This window comes from Mesoplodon mirus (genome assembly GCF_964341445.2).
Source record: "Mesoplodon mirus genome assembly, chromosome: 8".
NCBI lineage: Eukaryota > Metazoa > Chordata > Mammalia > Artiodactyla > Ziphiidae > Mesoplodon > Mesoplodon mirus.
Genome location: NC_138984.1, coordinates 25,792,528 through 25,814,885, shown reverse-complemented (window position 1 = coordinate 25,814,885; position 22,358 = coordinate 25,792,528). Strand labels below are relative to the sequence as shown.

General features: G+C 34.7%; 1 protein-coding gene across 2 annotated transcripts in view; it reads right to left on the bottom strand.

Moving 5' to 3' along the window:
- The window catches only part of ERBB4 (erb-b2 receptor tyrosine kinase 4), a gene marked incomplete at both ends in the record, with an annotated part of 1,148,799 nt that overhangs the window by 153,654 nt on the left and 972,787 nt on the right, over window positions 1–22,358 (bottom strand). For both annotated transcript variants that reach the window (XM_082631569.1, XM_082631570.1), the window contains one exon: window positions 17,709–17,894. In XM_082631569.1, coding sequence (XP_082487695.1) covers window positions 17,709–17,894 — 186 coding nt within the window. The remainder of the gene's footprint in view (window positions 1–17,708; window positions 17,895–22,358) is intronic.

Genomic DNA, 22,358 nt, shown 5'->3' with positions numbered 1-22,358 from the left:
ATCTCAGATGGAAGCAACATCAGTAGCTTTGAGAATCTTATTTCTCTGGGTTGCATGTTCAGTCTTTATTGTAATTCTCCTTTGCCTACCATCCAATTTCTTTTAGATATATATGGTGCCAAGTTCTTGAAAGCTTATTGTAGTAATATTAAAAATCTCAATCTAAATAGCAAATTAGCCCCCAAATCATAAGGAAATAAATCTGTGTGGGCTCACAAAATTTCCCCTTCAGGCCTTAAGATTCTACTTATCTACTTCTTTGGTTTTTATGAGAAATAAATTACTTTTAATGTTGCATTTTATAGAGGGCTTAAAATGTGTGGGTGTCCCCCAAAGTGTTTGACTTTTGAGGCATTTTTAAAAACAATCATGACTTGAAAAATCTCAATATTTGAGTGATGATAATAAAAATTGCTTTGGGCTGAAATTCTGTATTTTGTATCAGAGTCCACAGGAAAATTTTACAGCTAAGTAATAAACCTGGAAAATAAGAGTTTATCGTGGAAATGTTGACAGACTCTAGCAGGTGCTACTGTAATATCTTGAATCTGATTTAAAAGAAGTTTTCAATAATGTTTTTCCAAGCCAGTCTTTTGGGGAATGCAAGTTAAAAAAAAAAAAAAGTTTTCAACTACCTCAGTGATTGATGAAAATGTGAAGAATTTGCGGCCAGATACCTTGGAGTACCTGTGAATAAGATCAAAAGCATGGAGAGATTACTGTCCTGTGAGAAGCCACCTATTAAAGTCTCACTGCATAGAGACTTTTTGATAAAATGATAGTCCATAGGTGTCATATGGATTATACTGGTGTGCTCTCAGATAAATGTAGTAGTGAAATAAACTGTCACCCCACTTAATTATGTTTTTAATAAAGAAAAGAAGATAATAACAAGAGTAGTTGTGACTAAGACTGTGATTTTAGAAGAAATCAAGTCTATGTATTGATATATACTGTTCGTGCTCTCCCATATTCTCCACAAAATTATGGTACAAGTTACCTGGCTTGGATCAGTTTTATACTTTATATTTTACAGATTATGACAGGAAATAAAAAATAGTTCCTTCAATTATCTAATTAAGATGCAGAACTAGTTAGGCAGGTGTACTATCAATTTGAGGTCACTGTCTTGCCCTGTCCCTAGATCATATAACATAGTGGTCCTGAGAGAGGCAACATGTGGAAATGCTTAAATCTGTTTGTGCAAGTATCACATGTTCATGCTTATTAGTTATGTGACTTTGGACAAGTTACATAACCTCTCTGAGTCTCAGTGTTTTCATGTAAAATAGGAATAATATGAGCAATAACAACAGGAGTGATAATATCTAACGTTATTGAGTGTTAGTATGTATCAGGCATTGTGCAAGATAGTTTACACATATTAACTCATTTAAACATATAATTGTGTCTATCCTATAGTTCTTTGTAAGAATTGTGGCTGGATAAACAACAAGGTCCTACTGTATAGCACAGGGAAACTATATTCAATATCCTGTGATAAACTATAATGGAAAAGAACATAAAAAATAATGTGTATATATATATATATATGTATAACTGAATCACTTTGCTGTACAGTAGAAATTAATACAACATTGTAAATCAACTATAATTCAATAAAATAAACTTTGAAAAAGAGGTATTCCATATAAAGTCCTTTGCCCAATATTAAGCATAGCCTCAATGCAAGTGTTAGCTGATTTGGCTACAGGATTGATTTTGCTTCATGAACACTTAGGTTAAAGACATAGGGGTCATTACTTTCCAGTATTGTTACTGCCATGAACTGTCATCGCTGGTCTACATGAAACCAAACTATTATAAGACAACCTGTTCCACAAAAGCTCTGATCAGCACCAGTCAGGACTGATTGATTGTATACCAGGGACTGGGAAGAATTAATGAAATTTTCTCAACCTTACCATGAAAGATCTTTACCTGTACACTCTTGGTTTAGGCATTGCCAGACATTTTTCCAGTCAATAGTAGAAAGCAAGTCATTTCAGTTTGGTGTTCTGACTTGATGTGCCAAAGCTTTAAAGGAATAACCATCTAAAATTTTTAAAGCAAAATGTAAACAACTAGACTCAAAATTTTTTTCAAGATATACATATTTCACAAACGGAGTACTAGCACCCAGATTAAGAACAGTATCTCATAAAAGCCACTCCAACCCATATTAGCTATATTTTTATGGAATTGTTTAACCTTGTATAGAAATTAACTTAAGGATATTCTTTTATTTAGCACTTATGCATTCTTGAGAAAGCTTTATAAATTCTTAATACATACTAGAAAGAATTTGAAAATACAGGGGAATCATTCATTTTGTCTTAAAAAATACAATATTTTAAAGTTTAAAGCTCTAACTCAATCTGACATTTAATCTACAGGGGTCTTCATAAAAAAAATTCCTTGGTTTAAATCTTATCTACAATGTCTAATAGAGCAGCCCCATTAGTAAGCTATATTCATACTAATGTGCTTGCTTGGGGCAATAATCATCAAAAAGTCCCTAGTTCTAGTCCTTGCCAGTGAAAGTGCACTAGGAGTGGGTGAAGTACTATCGTAATTATACAATCAGCCTTGTCAAGGCATAGAGCATTGGGAATAGCAGAATCCTGAAGCCGAAAATGAGGCTAGCTGATAGATGACTGTCATTAAGCTCTTTTTTTTTTGTTCACTTTGTGATGGGGTAGATACTGAGCTTAGGAAAAGGATTCTTAATGAAGGATAAAATCTTTGACCCATAGCCATTCTTATGTGCTCATAGCTGCTCCCCTTCCTTTCCACAGTTACACATATATTCTGTTCATCTCTCACCTTAGCCTGATGAAAAAATAATAAACATCTGCCAACAACCTCCTTTTAATCAATCAAATTTAGATAATGAAAAGTAAAATTTTGCACACTGTTTAGCCTAATATTTCTAATCATGACGATAAATGACTCTTCCCATCCTGTGCTCCTTTCCATATTAAATTGAATAATGTCGAATTTTGGCTACATAGAACTATTCCATATTTAAAACATAAATTCATCTTACTAATATATTTATATTCAAGATATAGAAAAAAGCACATATTTGTATATGTGTATATTTATGTTTGTAGGCACATACACATACATATATATCATACAAGCTGTGTACATTTTATTTTATCACATATGGTACTAAATATAGTTATTCTAAATTTTTTAACATTCTCAGAATGTAGAAGATTGGCATAAAGCCTTAACTGCTTTCTCTCATTCATTTTCAGCCTGTCTTCATTAATAACCTTATTGTCCTCCCTTCTGGCTCCATGCCCTTCTGGGTTTGATTGGGCTATCTCTCTTCTGCAGCCAGTGACCTGCTAAACCACTTTCTTATGGTAATTAGAAGGTGAAGAAGTAGGAGGGTAGATTTTCCCACTAAGTAATTGTAAGAGGATCTAATACTACATTTTGACTGTTGCATCCCTCCTAGGTCACATAGCTACACAGAACAAAGTTTGTCTTCTTCATAGTCACTGTTTTAGAATATTTTTTTGTGCAAATCTATAGAGGATATCTTTTGAAGTAAGACTCTTCTAAATTATTAATGCTAAAATCAAACAGTGTATATATATATATATATATATATATATATATATATATATATATATATATATATATATATCAGAGTGTTATATATCTACTGTAATGTGGGAAACAATAAATTTTTAAAAATGTTTAAAATAATAAGTCATTATTACAAATATAGATCATGGCAAGACTTGAGTACAATTAAAAACAAAGAACTAGGAGGTTTTGTATAGTTATAAAGTGATGATATGAGGTCATGAAATACTTCCATATGTTGATGTGGTGGTGGTTATATAAATCAACACGTGATAAAATTGCATAGAACTATACACACACAGACACACACAAAAGTTTATGTAAAACTGGTGAAATCAGAATAAGCTCTGTGGATTACACCAATGTCAAATTCCTGGTTGCAATATTTGTACTATAGTTACACAAAATGTTATCAGTGGGGAAATTGGTGAGGAACGAATGGAAACACTCTTTCAATTTTTTGTAACTGCCTATGAATCTAAAATTATTTCAAAATAAGAGTTAGAAAAAAAGAACTATCTGGAGAAGAATTTGGGCAGGTGTAGAGGAAGAAAATCTGTGTCTTGTCTTCATTCCCAACATGGTTTTTCTGTTTCCAGTCAAATTGTTTGATCTCATTCTTTGTTTCTCCTATGTGCAGCAAAATGCAAGTCCTAACTCTCTGAATTACTATAAACATCTTGAAATCAGTAGGAAGAATGACATTGCATACATACATCTGAAAGATCATTATTATATGTCACAACTTCCTGACAGCAATATTATAACACCCATCTACCTACACAATTTTAGAAACAAAAGCCACAGGGGAGCCATAAACTAGACATGCAGGTCCTGCTACTTTGATTCTGCATTTAAGAAAACCACTGTGATCCTAAAATCTGCTACAATACCAAACTTCATTCACATAATCATGACTAATAGATACAATTGTGAACACTTTACACACGTAAAGTACAATTTAATCCAGTTGGATTGGGAAGCTTTCAGATTTGTGTCAAAATAAGAAGTACATTAAAAGTACCAGCTATACATTTACAGTAAAGAAATTAAGTTCTTTCCTTTCTGGATTTGTATGGTAGCTGAATGAAAACCTTTGCCATTTATAGAATGGAGTAACTTCCTGGCTGAATTAGAGTCGCTCAGCATGCCAAACAAAGCCACAGACAAAGCAAAGCAAAAGGGAAGCTTGTTATTTTATAGGTTAGACAAGAAACAACCTAAATGACTCCTCTAAGGGAGAAATCTTCATATTTCATGCAAACCCCAGGAAATAATTAATGTTTCAGTGCAATTCTGGGACCTGTGCTCTAGAAACTGCCTCAATAAACTTCATTTTCAATCTGGTAAAATCGAGATGCTCTCTTATCCCTTACTACCTCTTTTATATCATCCTCCTTTAAGGCAATGAGAATTTAGCACATAAATAAAAAGCAGGAGGTTGTTTCAGGGAGGGGATAAACATGATTCAAATTCAGCCAGGTGCTTTATCACCAATTTGGGAGGTTGCAATGTTATTAGACATTCTGATATAAAGATGGAGAGGAAAAACTATTGGTAGAAAAGAGAGATAAAAAAAAAAGCCCTTGGAAGGTAAACCGAAAACACAAAAGTACTTCAAAGTAAAAATAAACTAGCTGCCACTCATTTAATATTCCAGAAGGGGAAAATGTTCACTGGACACTTAAAAATTATCATGAGATAATTAAAAGTAGATGATCTTTTAGACTAAATCTCTGTAATACTGTAGTAGCTATTTCACCTAAATTACAAATGAAAAGTCCACAAATCTTATGGAGTCAGGGTAAGGGGTACTGGCTGTCAGTTGTTCTAGGCTGGGGTGACTGGGTGATAAATGAATTCAGATTGTGGCTTTGTCATTATGACCTGTGGCCTTAAATGGATTCTGTTACCTGTTTAGTCTTCATTGTCCCCATCTTCAGTACAGGCACATCTATGGTCTTAAAGCTGGTCTCTGAGAGGACCTAGGGATCCCTCAGGGTACCATGAAGCCCTTTCAACACCTTCTATTGCTATAGGTATGGCTCAATTTTATTTGTTTAGATTTTCAAGTAAAATTTCACTTGACAAAACAATTTCACGTTTTAAAATTTTTAAATCAGTGAAATAGATAATCTTCTGGAGCTCCTTGCTGTGCCAAAGTTTCAATAAGTTCTGGTATTCATTGTTTTAAAGATTTACCGTCTCCATAAAGGAACATTGGGCTGGTCCCTTCTGTGTGATTTTTCTGTTATTTTTCTTTCCTTTTATACACAACAAATTACTTTAAGATATTGATTTGATTTGTGTTTTGTGCTTGCTTCTTTAGAATAAATAGGAAATGCTGTATGTTTCTAGCTTGGGCGCTTCATCTTGAAAGGGATTTTACATTGTAGTACCTAAAATTATATTTCCAAGGCAACAGCACCCAGGCGATAAGCCTCTCATAGGTTTTGTGGTTTGAGAAATTGACTTATTTCTATCTAGCCCTGGAGGTGAGGGTGGAACATAAAAGAGGCTGAACCCAACAACCTAGAGAAAAATGATTAGGTTCTCTAAGACCAAAGAGGGAAGAGAGAATCACTGGTGGCAGTTCCAGAAAGGGACTGGGAATAGGGTGGGGTAGGGGGAACCTAGCCCCTTACTCTCACTCTGTCCCCACAGAAGTGCTAAGCCTCTCCCAGGGTGGTGTGTAGATGGATGCCCAGGCCCTGGAGGACTGAACACCATGAGACAAGGATTTATAGGAACATGTCCCAGCTAGCTTGATGGAGAGAAAAGTCATGTGAAGTAGAGCCCAATCCTCCAGTCACCCCAGTCAGTCCAGTCTAGATCAGCTGACACCCAGCCAACCCCACAACATGTGAATGAGCTCAGTCGAGATCCCAGAGCCACCCAGCACACCCAAACTCATGAGCAATAAATACTCATGTTATAAGCCAAAATAAAAAAAAAAAAAGATGAAAAATTATTTGGGAACTATAAGGATTGTGCATACTTGACAGAAAGATTGGAGAACTCTGCTTCTGTAGAGCCGAACAAGAGCACCTTCATGTACGAATTATGAAGGCTGGAAAAATGGAGACTCTGCTCCTGTTTACCAAGCATCCCATATTCCTCATCAGATTCTTTGATATCTCTAGAAGAATCCTTATGGGGATCTCCTAATACACGGTTAAAATGGAATTTCTGACCAACTATGATAGGTGAGTATCAAGCTGGAATCATTTTAATTTAGAAAAAAATAAACAACTAACGTGATGCTCCTCCAATCTAGTATTTCAGACGAAATTTATTTCTGTTTAATATGCGGAAATGATGAAAAGACTTCCCTTGAACAGATTTGTGTTTTGTCCTGGAAAAAAATTTCAGGTGAACCCTTTATTTTGCAAACATATAGAGATCCTCTTCTGAAATGGATGGCCTTGAGAGCACTGTTCTATATGATTACAAAAAAAGGTCAATATTTCCTAAGCAATACTATGTGTTAGACAACATGTTAAGATATTGACACATTTTGTTTTATTTAACTGTTACAATAACCCTATTTGGTAAATATCATTATCCTGATGTTTAGATAAGGAAGTTCACAGAGTTTACGGAACTTGTGCAAAATTTCACAGCTAATGACTGGTAGTGTTGGGATTCAAAGCCAGATCTAATTACAAAATCCACTTGCTTTCATCATTATAATTATAGTAGGTTATCAATGGAAGTTCGCTATATTCATGAGTATAATAATAAATGAGTACATGAATAAAAACAAAAGAAAAAATGAATATAATAAATGAGTACAAATTAATAAAGAACTATATGTATCTGTGTTCTGTAGAAATTATTATCTAATTTTTCAGATTAATATCAGTTGTTTCTATTTATTTATTAATTCAAATTTGATAAACATAACTTTGATTCCTTTTATGCAGGCCCAAGTATTTTCATTTGGCAAAAGAGAAAATGGCTCTCAAAGCTCTTATTAACTATGATTCAAAATTCAAACCCAGGTTGTATTTCTCTGTGGTTCATACTTTTTCTGCTACACTATGCTATCTTTCTGTAAAAGTCACGTTTAAATTAATTTTGATGATAATAAATATTAAACAGTATGTTGTAATTTTACTTGCTATTATAATAACATATACTAAGCATTGAAGTTTTGGTAGCAAATGTGTAAAGCTGATGCATGATCTCATTTAACCATCACAGGAGGTGGACAAATGGAGGCTGTTGCCCATTTTATAGATGAGAAAACAAATTTAGAGACAGTAAGAAATTTGCCTAAGTCATACAGATGATAAGTGATAGAGCTAAAACTGGAACACAGTGCTGCTTCCTCCTAAATTCTGCCCTAAAATACTGCTGTGTGATACGATACCTCATCACTCACTCCATGGGACAATGTTTTTTGTTTACTTAGTTTTTGTGTCTCTCTTCCCCAGTGGAATATAAAAACTGTGATAGAGGTACTTGTTCTTTCTTAAAATCCCAGATCTTGGGATAGTACCTGCTACATCATAACTTAATATTTTTTAAATGAATAAATAAATGATTTTTCCTGGTTAAACAAAGACTGTAGATATTCTCCTTTGTGATTCAAATCTCAAAAGTCTAATTTAGAAATAGATCTAATAATGGACAGAGACCCTGCAAAAATTCACTCATTTGGCTGCTTTTTTAGGGTAAAAAAAAAATTGAACATTGTATCTTCATGAAATAATCAATGACTTGTCCATGATTCTGAGTGCAGTTCTTCATCCATCTATTATTTAATTGCAGGACCTTGGGAAAGTCACTGAATGCATTTATTCTGAATAAAATTTTACTGTTGAGTCATAGTCATGCTACTGAATTTCTCTAAAGATCTAATGACAATTCATTAGAATATATAATGCTTTCAAAGATAAATAGTAGTGGTAAAAATGATAAATAATAAGCTAACTTTCATCCTTGTCTCTTACAAACAGTGGCTGTGACTAAAAAAAAAAATCTCTATTTTAATTTAAATTGTGAAATGTCATTAATTGGAGTCTGTCTATGCCACTAACACTATGGCTTCTAATTCCAATATGTCTCTTCTATTCCACTGTTATAAAATATAATAATTTTTCTGTATCAAAACATACCCCCCCAAACCCACTCAATTAGTATTCACAAACTTCTAAACAGTATTAAAAGTCATTATCATATTATTACATGTATTTAATAAATGACAATTTTATCTTTTCTAGAATGTTAGAAGTATTCTGTCTCTTCTGTAGAATATGTATTTATTATTTTTAAATTATATATATGTGCATAAGACTGAGGTCATATTTACATATAGAATTTGGTCTTGACCACAAACAAACCATAAGTTTCAGCACCCAGTTCATGCATTTAACTGACATCAGACATTCAGATTTGAGTCCAATTTTATTCATATAGAAGGAAATGGCTGAGTCAAATGGGAAATTACTATTTCCTGTCACTCTGTGTCACTACTGCTAGAGAACAATGGAAAAGAGGAAAGAAAGAAAGTAAATGAAGGTTCTGCTCATGTTATACATTTAAACCTTAAGGAAGATTTCATGTCTGTGTACAGAAGAAAAGTTTATTTCTTAACACAGAAATCTGCTCTCCTTCCAATCATGGTGAACTATGTTTCTGAACTGAGAAAGAGAGAAATTATTTTCTCCTCTTTGCCCTTCACACTAACTGCCACTCTGCCATCAAGAAAAAAGAAAATTAAGATCCATAGACACCTCCCAATAGCTACAAAAATTAGATTTCACAATAGAATTCCCATTAGCTCCAACAGGGAATATTATGTGGGCAAGACAAGTAATCTGGAGGACAAACAACTTAAGAGTGAAAATTTTTTTTTAAAGTTTAATTGAGAGAATCTATTAAACTGGGTTAAAATTCATGTTGACCTTTGAAAAATACAAGTTTTCTTAGAAATCATAAATGTTGGAATCAATCTATTTGCAAAAACATAACTGAAAGAGTCTTTATATATAGGCAGGTCTAAATTATTTTGGTTAAACATATTAGGTCATTTTTACTCTTTGAAATATCAAATTATCTTTATTTCCATTTCTTTTCAGAGGAATTTTAAGGATGGATCAATTTATATCTTAGTCAGACAATGAATCATCTTGAAGTGTACAATGGACCACTGAAAAATGTTTTTAGAATCATCTTTTTAACTAGTTCCAATTGTAAACCACTGAAAAAGAAAGCCCTGGGAACACTACATCTGAATTAAACTGAAAATCATTAGAACGCCAGAAGAAAATCTGACAGTAAAGACAAATAGGCTAGCAAAGCTCCGAGGAAGGTTTCAAGATTTTGAAAAATAATGGTGGTAGATACTCAGTACTCAGGCTTTAAAAATGCAGTAATAACAACAAAGTCTCAAGTAATCTCCTTAGAAAGAAGTAAGAAGATAAAATCTATGCAGTTAAAGGAAGTTAAACCCACTTTAACCTTTTCTAGCTTGAGATTGAGAAGTTACAATTTTCTCTTTGCTCCTCGCCGGTAATAGACTATCTATTCAAAGAATTACCCTGACCTCAGCTCTTTGCCAATTCACTGCTGGTTTCACATGTTCAATATTATAAACAATTCGATTTTCTAACATGAAAATTAGAGGTCACGATAATAGTGCATGTAGAACAGCAGCTTAGGAACCTGTGTAGGAAAGCACGTGAAGATAGGAGACAAGTTCTTTCTTCCAAAAAGTAGAAATATTAAATATTAAACATGAGATGACCTCCTCCTACCCTCAGTGTGGTGTAAGAACAAATGTTAAATCTTTCATACTTGAGATTTTAAAATTGAGTAGTTTTGAAATGACATCATGAGGGTGTTCTAACTATGAATGTATGTGTCTTTCCTTATTGTTCTCACCTCAGATATTTTCCAAAATTATAACACGTGGTGGACACTCTTACTCTATGCTAAGCAGCATTTTTAGCACAAGTATTACCTCATTCTCATAACTGCTCTATGAAGTGAGTACTATTATTATGCTCATTTTCAGGGGGCACACACAGATTAAATAACTTGTCAAGGGCCACACAGCTGATAACTGAGGCAGCTGGGATTTGGACCCATTCAGTCTGGTTCTAGAATCTGTATGCTTAACACAAACTAGCACCAAACTATACATTTTAAATTCTTAATTTTTAGTGTCACTTGTGATCAGTATCAATACTGCATGGTAGCTCACAGAATAGTTTTGAGCTTGCTTTATCATAATATTTTATATGTAAAACATCAATTTTTAAAAGAATCCCCCATAATTAAATGAATATCTAGCACTTGATCCTGAAAATGTGACATACCCCTTCACGATAAAGCAATAACAAATTTCCATGAAGACAATAAAAATTATTATTCATGATGGAATCTTCTCTTTTATGGGCATGATGATGAGACACAACTACAGATAAAATGTCACACTCCTCAAATTCAGGAGGAGTGCAAGTGACTATAAGCTGCAGTGGTGCATATATTTGGAGAGGAAAGGGTGAAGAATGGTTTAAAGACCTGGCTCAGGAGGCATCAGAGTTACTGATACAGAATCCAGGCATTTCAACATACTGCTGTGTCCTTTAGGACTTAAGTTCCTCCATTTTCCTGATCTATAAACTGGGAGAATAATGGATCATACCTGCTAGAGTTTCAGTAAAGATTACATAATACAAAATATATAAAGCACCAAGCAGATGCCTGTTGTGTAAGACACACTTTACCTACATGGACTCACCATGAAGTTCCTTCACTAAACTCACATACACTTTTCAGAATCTGCCAAGTTGTCTTTTAAAAACTTCTTGCCCAACTTGTTAGCAACAACTCTGAAAGAAGGAATTCTCCCAGTTATCTTCTATCCTGGATTCATAAAGCCCCAGGAAGGCATATGGTATTATACAAACATTAAATAATAATACGTTCTGCTCTGCTTACCAAATTAAATCAAGTTCTAAATGCAGCACATGCAGAGTGAAAATGGCTGCCGATAAGAAGAAATTCTGGTGTTGAAATTTGTGTTTCTGTTACATAAAATGTTGTAGAATGATGTACCAATGGAAGAATGGAAGGAAAACTTGGAATATGGATGAAATTTTATAAAATACTTTCTTCTTTATATATAAAAACATAGATTAGTGGTTATATTTATTTATTCGCTGTGTGAATTTAATCATGTAACAGATTCTCTGTGACTGACTATCTGTGAAATGGACATACTAATGATACTTACCTTATAGGTTTGTGATGAGAAAAATACTTAATGAATAAAATATACAGAGTAGTGGCTTACACAGAGTAAGTGCTTGATGTTAGCCATAATTATTATTTCTTCTACTTATGTTACACTTTCCACAGGTATTTTATAATGCAAGTATAAGTTGGTTATTTTATAGCATCATATCTCCCCTTCTACCAGCTTTGTCAATAAATAAAAGGGATGCAGCCAGAATGAAAGTGGGTATTGGAGTAAATATGATGGTGATATCTCACTCTCATAAATTCTCTCAGTGAGAATTGGAGTAAAGAAAAAGAAGCCTCTAAGTTACTGAAATAGTTATTTGCAAAATACTTGTGTTGACTCAGACCAAATTATTCATACCTTACAGACATTTCTGAAACAATTCTCTGTTTTGAGGCTTTTGACCTATAGCTAATAAAAGAAGATTGTTTTTAAATACTCCATGATCTAGGAGCTGAGCCAGGGATTTTACATGAGCTATTTTATTTAATCTTTGCAAATCACTATGAGGAAGTTCATTAGTTTTCTATTGCTATAACTCATTACCACAAAGGCAGTGGCTTAAAACAATACAAATTAATTTTCTTGCAGGTCTGGACATCAGAAGTCAAAAATCAGTTTCTAAACTGGACTAAAATCAAGGTGTTGGCAGGCCTGCTTTCCTTCTGGAGATTCTAGGGGAGAACTTGTTCCCTTGTCTTTTGTAGCTTCTAGAGGTCGACTGTATTCTTCAGCTTGTGTCCCCCTTTCTCCATCTTCAAGGCATACCACTCCAACTCTGCTTCCGTTTTTATATCTTCTCTCTCTTACTTTGATTCTCCTGCTTCCCACTTATGTGGATCCTCGGATTACATTGGCCCACTTGGATGATCCAGGATAATATCATCTCCCCATCTCAAGGTCTTTAATTTAATCACATCCTCACAATGCCTTTTAACATGTAAATTAACATGTTCACAGAAGATGTGGATAGGGCATAACATCTTTGAAGGCAGGGGATTATTTTCCAGCCTACTGCAGGTACATAGTATTATACTCATTTTGTGGATGAAGAAAAATGTAATAATTATTAACTCCATTAATACACTGAGAAACAAAAATTCAAAAAGGTTGAATAATTTACTCAAATTCACAAAATGAAAACGTGGGCACCGGCATACTAATGAAGGTCCTTTTGACCCTAATGCTGTTTCCACTACACAATTCTTCCCCCAAAATAGGAAAAAAAAAGATAAAGGGAGGACTCCCTCCTTAGGGGTATTCTTTTTTCATTTTCTTTATGAGGTAAACATATTTATTAAATATATATTGAATAGTTACCTACATGTAAGACCCAATTTTAAGTGCTGGGAAAAATTATGAATGAGACCAAATCAGTAACTACTAGGTAATCTCATATCTTCCCATATAGTTGAATACTTATAACTCTTAAATCTATATCTACAATCCTGACCAAATTCAACTACCTAATTGATAGCTCCATTTTTATGTTCAATAAACCCTGTCAATTTCTCATGTCTGGAACTGAACTAGCCTTCTCCACCTCAGGCAACAGCACCACCATATTTCCCTCCCTCAGTATCCTCTAATCAATAATCAAATACATAAACTGTCTTAAAAATGTTTCATAATTTCATTAACATCTAATTTTCATTACCTCCAGACTTCTAACTGGTATCTTCATTTCCATTCTTACATTGCCTCAATCTAATCTCCATACATAAATTGGCATGATCTCTTTAGAAAATAAATTAGATTATATCATGTCCAGGGTAAAATACTTCAACATTAACTGCATTTATTATAAAATCCAAATTTTTCATGCTACACAGTGTTACCACATACCTTGCTCTGTTTAGGACATTGTGTGCCTGTTGTCCCAACATAGCTAGTAATATAGCCTCCTTTCACTCTTAAACTTGTTCATTTGGATGACAAATTACATGGTCACCATATATATAGGGTTCTGTGTTATCCTTCCTCTGCCTAAATTTCTTCCCATAGCCAAAGTCTCTCTCGGGACTCAGTGGAGTCTGTCCTTAAGTCTCCCCTGTAATTATTTTTCTTCAAAATCTAAACCAAAGTGTTTAATCCTATACCTAGTTGTTTTATTTGTTGAATGTTTGTTCTTACCATTATACACCTCAGTCTACATAGTACCTGGCACATGGTAGGTGTCCACACATATTTATTAAAATATTAATGACTAAACAAATATGCCATATAGTCAGAGAGTTATATAAACATGCAGTATAACATTTAAATAATACAATACAAACTAACACAGAAGAGAAGGCAGTTACTTCTCTTTAGAGAGAAGAGTTTGACTTCACAAAGGGAGGAAGCCCAATCAGTGTTGATGGATCAAAAACATCATGCTACGTGAATCAAGAAGCTACGAGAAAAGATTTCTAAGCAGAAAGAATGTCATTTACAAAGGCAAAACGATTTTAAAACAGTGTGATTATTCAGGGAATGGAAAGTAGCTTCTATTATTAGAGTGTACCGTCTTGCATAAATGATATATTAATGCCATGAATCCCTAAGGACAAAACCTAAATTATGGAGAAGACTGCAGGAAATATAGAGAAGGACTAAGAAATTCAAAACTTAGTTTTATTTTCATTTATAGTGCTAGGATGATTTGAAAATGTCTATTGCACATTTAGCTCACCTTATAAATTATAGAAGTTCTTAGATAATTAAATCAGTTTTTGAAGAGTGATATTTCAAACTTCATTACTGTAAAGAATCCTCTCAGTTGTGAGTCTGCCATGTTATATTCACAAAATTGTAATACACAGTCCATACGGAAACTATATCAAGATTTACAGTACAGAAAACTCAACTGGGCTTTTCCCTCAAATAATTTTTTGGGTTTGCATTTTAAGAATTTTCTCAAATTTCTTCTTTGGGTGATGTATTTTTATTCACTCTCAGATTGTAAAAAGAAATAGGCTAAAACTACTGGATTAACATTTTGGCATTTATATTATACAAATGCTAAAATGATCAGATCTGTAGAATTCATAGAACATCAGGTCATATTTTGATGTAAATAAGAGTTGGAATAGTGAATTAAAACTCATCCCAGACCTATTTATCTTGGTATAGAAAATTGTAATAGTTCCTTTGAACTTAAAATATGCACTCCAAAGTTGCACGTTGGTGGACTACAGGATGTGAAAGCTTTGTTTGGCTCCCAGGGTGTTTCAAAAGTTTGAGCCAAGGTTTAAATTTAGAGAAAAATCCAGAATTCTGGCCCTTCCTGAAAGTTTTGAAGATCCGCTAACTCTGGTGGAAAAAAAACATAGTCCCCAAGAGGCAAGTAAATTTTTTCTACTTCACATAGAACCATCTCCTTCCATCACCCCAGGTACTGAAATCCACACCACTCTCCTAACATATGTTATATGACTGAGACCTTGTGCCAGACAAAAAAACAAAACAAAAACAAAACCAGAAACAACAACAAAAAAAACAACAATTAAAGACCAATCGAGAGTTATCAAAATGTCTAGAAAAATGTTTAGAATTTGATATACCATGCTCCTGGATTGGAAGAATCAATATTGTGAAAATGACTGTACTACCCAAAGCAATCTACAGATTCAATGCAATCCCTATCAAACTACCACTGGCATTTTTCACAGAACTAGAACAAAAAATTTCAAAATTTGTTTGGAAACACAAAAGACCCCGAATAGCCAAAGCAATCTTGAGAACGAAAAACGGAGCTGGAGGAATCAGGCTCCCTGACTTCAGACTATACTACAAAGCTACAGTAATTAAGACAGTGTGGTACTGGCATAAAAACAGAAAGATAGATCAGTGGATCAGGATAGAAAGCCCAGAGATAAACCCATGCACATATGGCCAACTTATCTTTGATAAAGGAGGCAGGAATGTACAGTGGAGAAAGGACAGCCTCTTCAATAAGTGGTGCTGGGAAAACTGGACAGGGACATGTAAAAGTTTGAGATTAGATCATTCCCTAACACCATACACAAAAATAAGCTCAAAATGGATTAAAGACTTAAATGTAAGGCCAGAAACTATCAAACTCTTAGAGGAAAACATAGGTAGAACACTCTATGACATAAATCACAGCAAGATCCTTTTGGACCCACCTCCTAGAGAAATGGAAATAAAAACAAAGATAAACAAATGGGACCTAATGAAACTTCAAAGCTTTTGCACAGCAAAGGAAACCATAAACAAGACCAAAAGACAACCCTCAGAATGGGAGAAAATATTTGCAAATGAAGCAACTGACAAAGGATTAATCTCCAAAATTTATAAACAGCTCATGCAGCTCAATAGCAAAAAAACAAACAACCCAATCCAAAAATGGGCAGAAGACTTAAATAGGCATTTCTCCAAAGAAGATATACAGACTGCCAACAAACACATGAAAGAATGCTCAACATCATTAATCATTAGAGAAATGCAAATCAAAACTACAATGAGATATCATCTCACACCAGTCAGAATGGCCATCATCAAGAAATCTAGAAACAATAAATGCTGGAGAGGGTGTGGAGAAAAGGGAACACTCTTGCACTGCTGGTGGGAATGTGAATTGGTACAGCCACTATGGAGAACGGTATGGAGGTTCCTTAAAAAACTACAAATAGAACTACCATATGACCCAGCAATCCCACTACTGGGCATATACCCTGAGAAAACCATAATTCAAAAAGAGACATGTACCAAAATGTTCATCGCAGCTCTATTCACAATAGCCCGGAGCTGGAAACAACCTAAGTGTCCATCATCGGATGAATGGATAAAGAAGATGTGGCACATATATACAATGGAATATTACTCAGCCATAAAAACAAATGAAACTGAGCTATTTGTAATGAGGTGGATAGACCTAGAGTCTGTCATACAGAGTGAAGTAAGTCAGAAAGAGAAAGACAAATACCGTATCCTAACACATATATACGGAATTTAAAAAAAAAAAAATGTCATGAAGAACCTAGGGGTAAAACGGGAATAAAGACACAGACCTACTTGAGAATGGACTTGAGGATATGGGGAGGGGGAAGGGTAAGCTGTGACAAAGCGAAAGAGAGGCATGGACATATGTACACTACCAAACGTAGGGTAGATAGATAGTGGGAAGCAGCCGCAGAGCACAGGGAGATCAGCTCGGTGCTTTGTGACCGCCTGGAGGGGTGGGATGGGGAGGGTGGGAGGGAGGGAGATGCATGAGGGAAGGGATGTGGGAACAGATGTATATGTATGACTGATTCACTTTGTTATAAAGCAGAAACTAATAAAAAGAAAAAAAAAAAAAGACTTCACTGTTTAATCATGTAGTCCATATCTATGAAAATGCCCAGCTCTATTCCTAGATTTGTGGGTGTCTCAAAATGTAACTATCATAAGTATTGTTTCTTCAGGAGGGCACATGGAAAAAAAAAAAAAGAATTTGATCATTTGTAATTCTGAGAATTGAATGTACATGCTATGCTAACAAAATCATCTACAAATGGAACAACTCAAACCTTCAATCTTTTCCTTCTTGAATTTTGTTAACTAAACTATACCTAAACAACAACAAAAACAACAAAGCCAAACAAATCCAGTATAACAATTTTCCCTCCTGACCAATAAGTTATTTGTTTTGGTATCTGGTCAATATAACACAAACATCACAGTACAATAACCCCAAAATATATAAATAGATTATGAGATTGATCTGCGGTTTGAATGAAAATACCTCCCTATAATATATCTTTCAATATAGCAAATATAATTTATTTTATTTAAATAGATTGAATACCCAAACTGTTCTAGATTAGGAAATATAAAGACAGAAGTGATGGGCACTCACCTTAGCTATCTGGACACACCAATTAAGCAATAGCTGGGATCCAATGTTATCCTTGTGTTCATGGACATAATCCAACAGGCAGCCATGGGGCATAAGCTGTGTAACCAGCTGAATGGTTGGGCTTAGACACACACCCAATAACCGGACTAAGTGTGGATGGTCCATACTTGCCATGATCAGAGCTTCCTAAGAGAAAAAAAATATAACAACATTATTTAAACTCAAAGTTCTTTATCATTATAGTTACTTGCCCTGTACTAATGGTGTTGATAATGATTTTGAAAATGTACTCTCACTCAATGGAATCAATTAAAAGTGAAAAGGCATTATTGTAGCTATTATATTTCTAAGGTGGTTTATTTCAAGTAAAATGAAATGAAAAATAGACTATACAAAATGGGAAATATTAGAATAACTGCATATAAAATTAATAGCAGTATTTTCTCTTTTGTAATATGAATAATGTTAGATTTTATTTACTGCCAAGTAAGTTGAAATTGAATCCTAATTATACTGTAGATTTTTAACCTTTGATCTTTGGTTCTAGAGTCCAATAATCTGTACAAATGCACTTAATGTATAAGGTGGCTCAGTTACAAATAAGGAGATTCAAAGTTAACTCATTCATTGTTGGTGTGGATTCAGACAGCATACACAGGTGTAATTTATAAATTATAAATATCATTAGAAACAATTACAAACAGTATGCCTATTGTATATTTATGCAGAAAAATAAACATTTTAATAAGACATTTTGCTCCATAACTTTGCTTTCACTCAAATTTATTTCATTTTCAAAATTATAAGTGATGTTTATTCATAGAACCATAAAATTTGAGAGCTAGGCGAGATTGTACAAATTTGTGTACTCCAATTTTCTCATTTCATGAAGTGAGAAAACAGTTCTAAACTCATTTTCATAATCATAAAGGCAGCTTTGTTTAATGGAGATAAAGTGTGGACATATGATGGTTATTTAGCACATCCTAAAGTTAGCCTTCCATCAATAGTTATTTTAAGTATCTTTAGTCCAATTTGAAACTGATATGACCTTATACACACACTCAGAGTGGGTGACACATCCATGGCAATTTATTATCAATCAGTTACTTATATGCAGGTATGAGATTGTTCATTGTACTATTCTTGAATATTTTTTGTAGCTTTGAAAAGTTTCAAACAAATACTTGAAGACAGAAAGCTATATTGAGCTTCTCTTTAAGACAGCATGGCAGATTGATATAAACATTTAGCTCCATTTACTCTCCATTCTACCATTTTAACAACAAAGTAATTAATAAAAATCCAGAAACCAATAATCACAAGAAGAAATGAGGATGGAATGCTAAAAGTAGGAAGTGGGCTACTAGTAGTAATTGACTTAGCAAACATAAGAAATCTGAAGCCTAACTTAGTAGGGGGAAAACTGAAAAGAAATCCAATTTACCCGACTCGTTTACACACCAAAGGCTCAGTAGTGTTACACCACAAACCACTATACATACATGGAGCAGGAGGGACTGGCTTCATCAGGATTTTTTCAAAGTCCATTTAGGATGCACTTAGACTACAGATCTCCTTCTCCCCTTCATCCTTAGGAGAGGCTAAACCAAAGGGACTGTAGACTGAATATCAGGCAACGGAAAGAGAAATACTCTGGTGAAAATAGTAAGATCATGTAAATTTATATATGGTGAAAGATGGGGCCATGCTCCAGTTTCTTCTCCCAAATGGAGCTATGATTTCAAACTTCTGGAAGTTTTGTTTAAACCTCAAATTCTACATCTAGCAAAATTTGAACCAAGTGAGTAAATATACAGACATATCTGTTCTTAAAAATAATTACCGGGGCTTCCCTGGTGGCGCAGTGGTTGAGAGTCCACCTGCCGATGCAGGGGACATGGGTTCGTGCCCCAGTCCGGGAAGATCCTACATGCCGTGGAGCAGCTGGGCCCATGAGCCATGGCCTCTGAGCCTGTGCGTCTGGAGCCTGTGCTCCACAACGGGAGAGGCCACAACAGTGATAGGCCCGCATACCACAAAAAAAAATTTAAAAAAAATTTAAAAAATGATTATCTCACATTTCCTTTCTCTTTTAGATGTGCTCATCTAATAAAAGGTGGAAGGCAGTTAAAAAAGTACATTTAATTGAGGATACAAGGAAATGACAGAAGGGATACTCCAGAATAAAAGCTATACAGAAGCCTGAGATAGTAGCCAGTCCAGACTGGAGTAGGACATATTGCTCTGGAAAAGATGATGCAAGAAGATGGAATTGATAGAAAACCTAATGAGTTTAAAATACATTAAGAGTATACATATTTTCCTAGCAGAATCTGAACAACAAATTAGTGGCAGATACGCAGAAAACTAAGCAAAAGTAAAATAAAGAAATGAATTTGAGGTAAAACACAAGATACACACAAGAAAAGAAAATCATCATAATTACTATAAAGCAGTGGTCCCTTACATTTTTAGCACCAGGGATCATTTTCCTGGAAGAAAATTTTTCCATGGACCAGGGGCAGGCAGGGGGATGGCTCACGATGATTCAAGTGCATTACATTTATTGTGCACTTTATTATTATTATACTGTAATATATAATGAAATAATTATGCAACTCACCATAATGCAGAATCAGTGGGAGCCCTGAGCTTGTTTTCACTTGCCACTCAGTGACAGGGTTTTGATATGAGTCTGCAAGCAATTGATTAACTCTAGTCTCTGTACAGTCAAACCTCTCTGCTCATGATAATCTGTATTTGCAGCCGCTCCCCAGCACTAACATCACTGCCTCAGCCCCACCTCTGATCATCAGGCATTAGATTCTCATAAGGAGCGTGCAACCCAGATCGCTCACCTGTGCAGTTCACAGTAGGGTTTGCACTCCTATGAGAATCTAATGCAGCCACTGACCTATCAGGAGGCAGAGCTCAGGCAGTTATGCGAGTGATGGGGAGCGGCTGTAAATACAGATGAAGCTTCGCTCGCTCATCTGCCACTCACTTCCTGCTGTGTGGCCTGGTTCCTAACAGGCCATAGACCACTACAAGTCTGTGGCCTGGGGGTTGGGGACATCTGCTATAAAGCACAGCTGCAGCTGGGAGTCGTTATATAAACATAACAACATAAACATGAAACATTAATATAAGCAAATATCATATGACTATATTGGACAATGAAGAAAAGGAAGATATATTTCTGCAAGGTGGTGATGGGGAAGAAGTAAAGTACATTCCTGTTCTTCACAATGAAAAGTTAGTATATGATGCATAAAACTGAAAAATCAAGAGTTGACTGTGTAAGCATATTATTTAGATAGAGAGTTAAGTAAAAGAAGAAATTGCTGAAAATTGAAAGCGATTACTTGGTCAGTGTAAAATGGAGGCAGGGAAGGAAAAGAGGATCACTAGTGACTGCTGTCTTTCACCATTATTAGTTTTGTAGGACATTATTCACTTTTAACCTCCACTACTATTTGAGTAGTGTTGAGTTCAGCTGAATCTAAAGATTATTCATAATTATGGGGTAAGTCTGACAGAGTATATAATTTTTTCTGGATCCAGCCAGGGTCTTATGTGAAATATAACATTTTATTTTTTGAAGAAGAAAGTGTGAGGCAGTATGAATACATGTCCAGAGAAGGTAGAGATATAAGGCTAAACAGAAAAAATAAGCTGGTAAGGGGGTTTCAGCCTAACTCAAGGCACATTATTTTTAAGGCTTTTGTGGGCAGAACCTGAAATTGTTATTTTTCAGGTGGTTTCCAAGTAGATTAGGTCTTCCAATTCCTCCTTTCCCAGTAGCCCCAGGGAACCAGATGAGTCAGAGAACAAAGGAGAGCACCAGTTTCTCTGCCTCTTTGCTGAGCCCACCACCACTGCAACACCTTGAGAACTGGCAGCCCAGGAACCACTGTCCTTACCTCCAGCAAGGACAGTGTTATCCTCAGGTGGTACCAGTCAAATGGTCCTGAGGTAGGACCTCTCAGTGGCTCAGAGAAAAGAGAAGCTGCACATGGAGACCAGAGCTGGTGAGAAAAGACACTGTAGATACTACAGGGTGACTGCAACTGGGAGACTGTTGTGTAAGATCATATGAGACAGGCAGCCCTTCCCAAACTATTTGGGAAGACTTCCACTGAAGTTGGGAGTTTCTGCACAATTAGCAAAGCTAGAAATTTGAATTATTGCTACTAATATGGCTCTATTTGGATCCATGAGGTGGAAACATTTTGGTTTTGCTTCCTGTATATTTCAGTCAACATTTGAAATAAAGCAAACTAATGTACTTATAAGGAGAGTGCAAATAGAAACGTTAGCCAAGTTGCATTATCTATTATTTAATGTAGTATTTTTATTAAATAATTAAATAATAATTAACATTAATATTAAAAGCATAAACCAGAGGGTTCCTTCACTGAATTATGACATGCACACATATAAATATACACATAGACACCAACAAATAAGCAAAACATAATTAAATTAAATATCTAACTCAATCAAGTATCAAATTAGATATTTAATTAGATATTAAATATTAGATATCTGATTAAATTAAATGTATGCTAATTCCATTCTCTCTATTTCTATTCTGGTGGCTCTAGTTTTTCATGTCCATCAAATTGACCTAGGTTTATCATGATA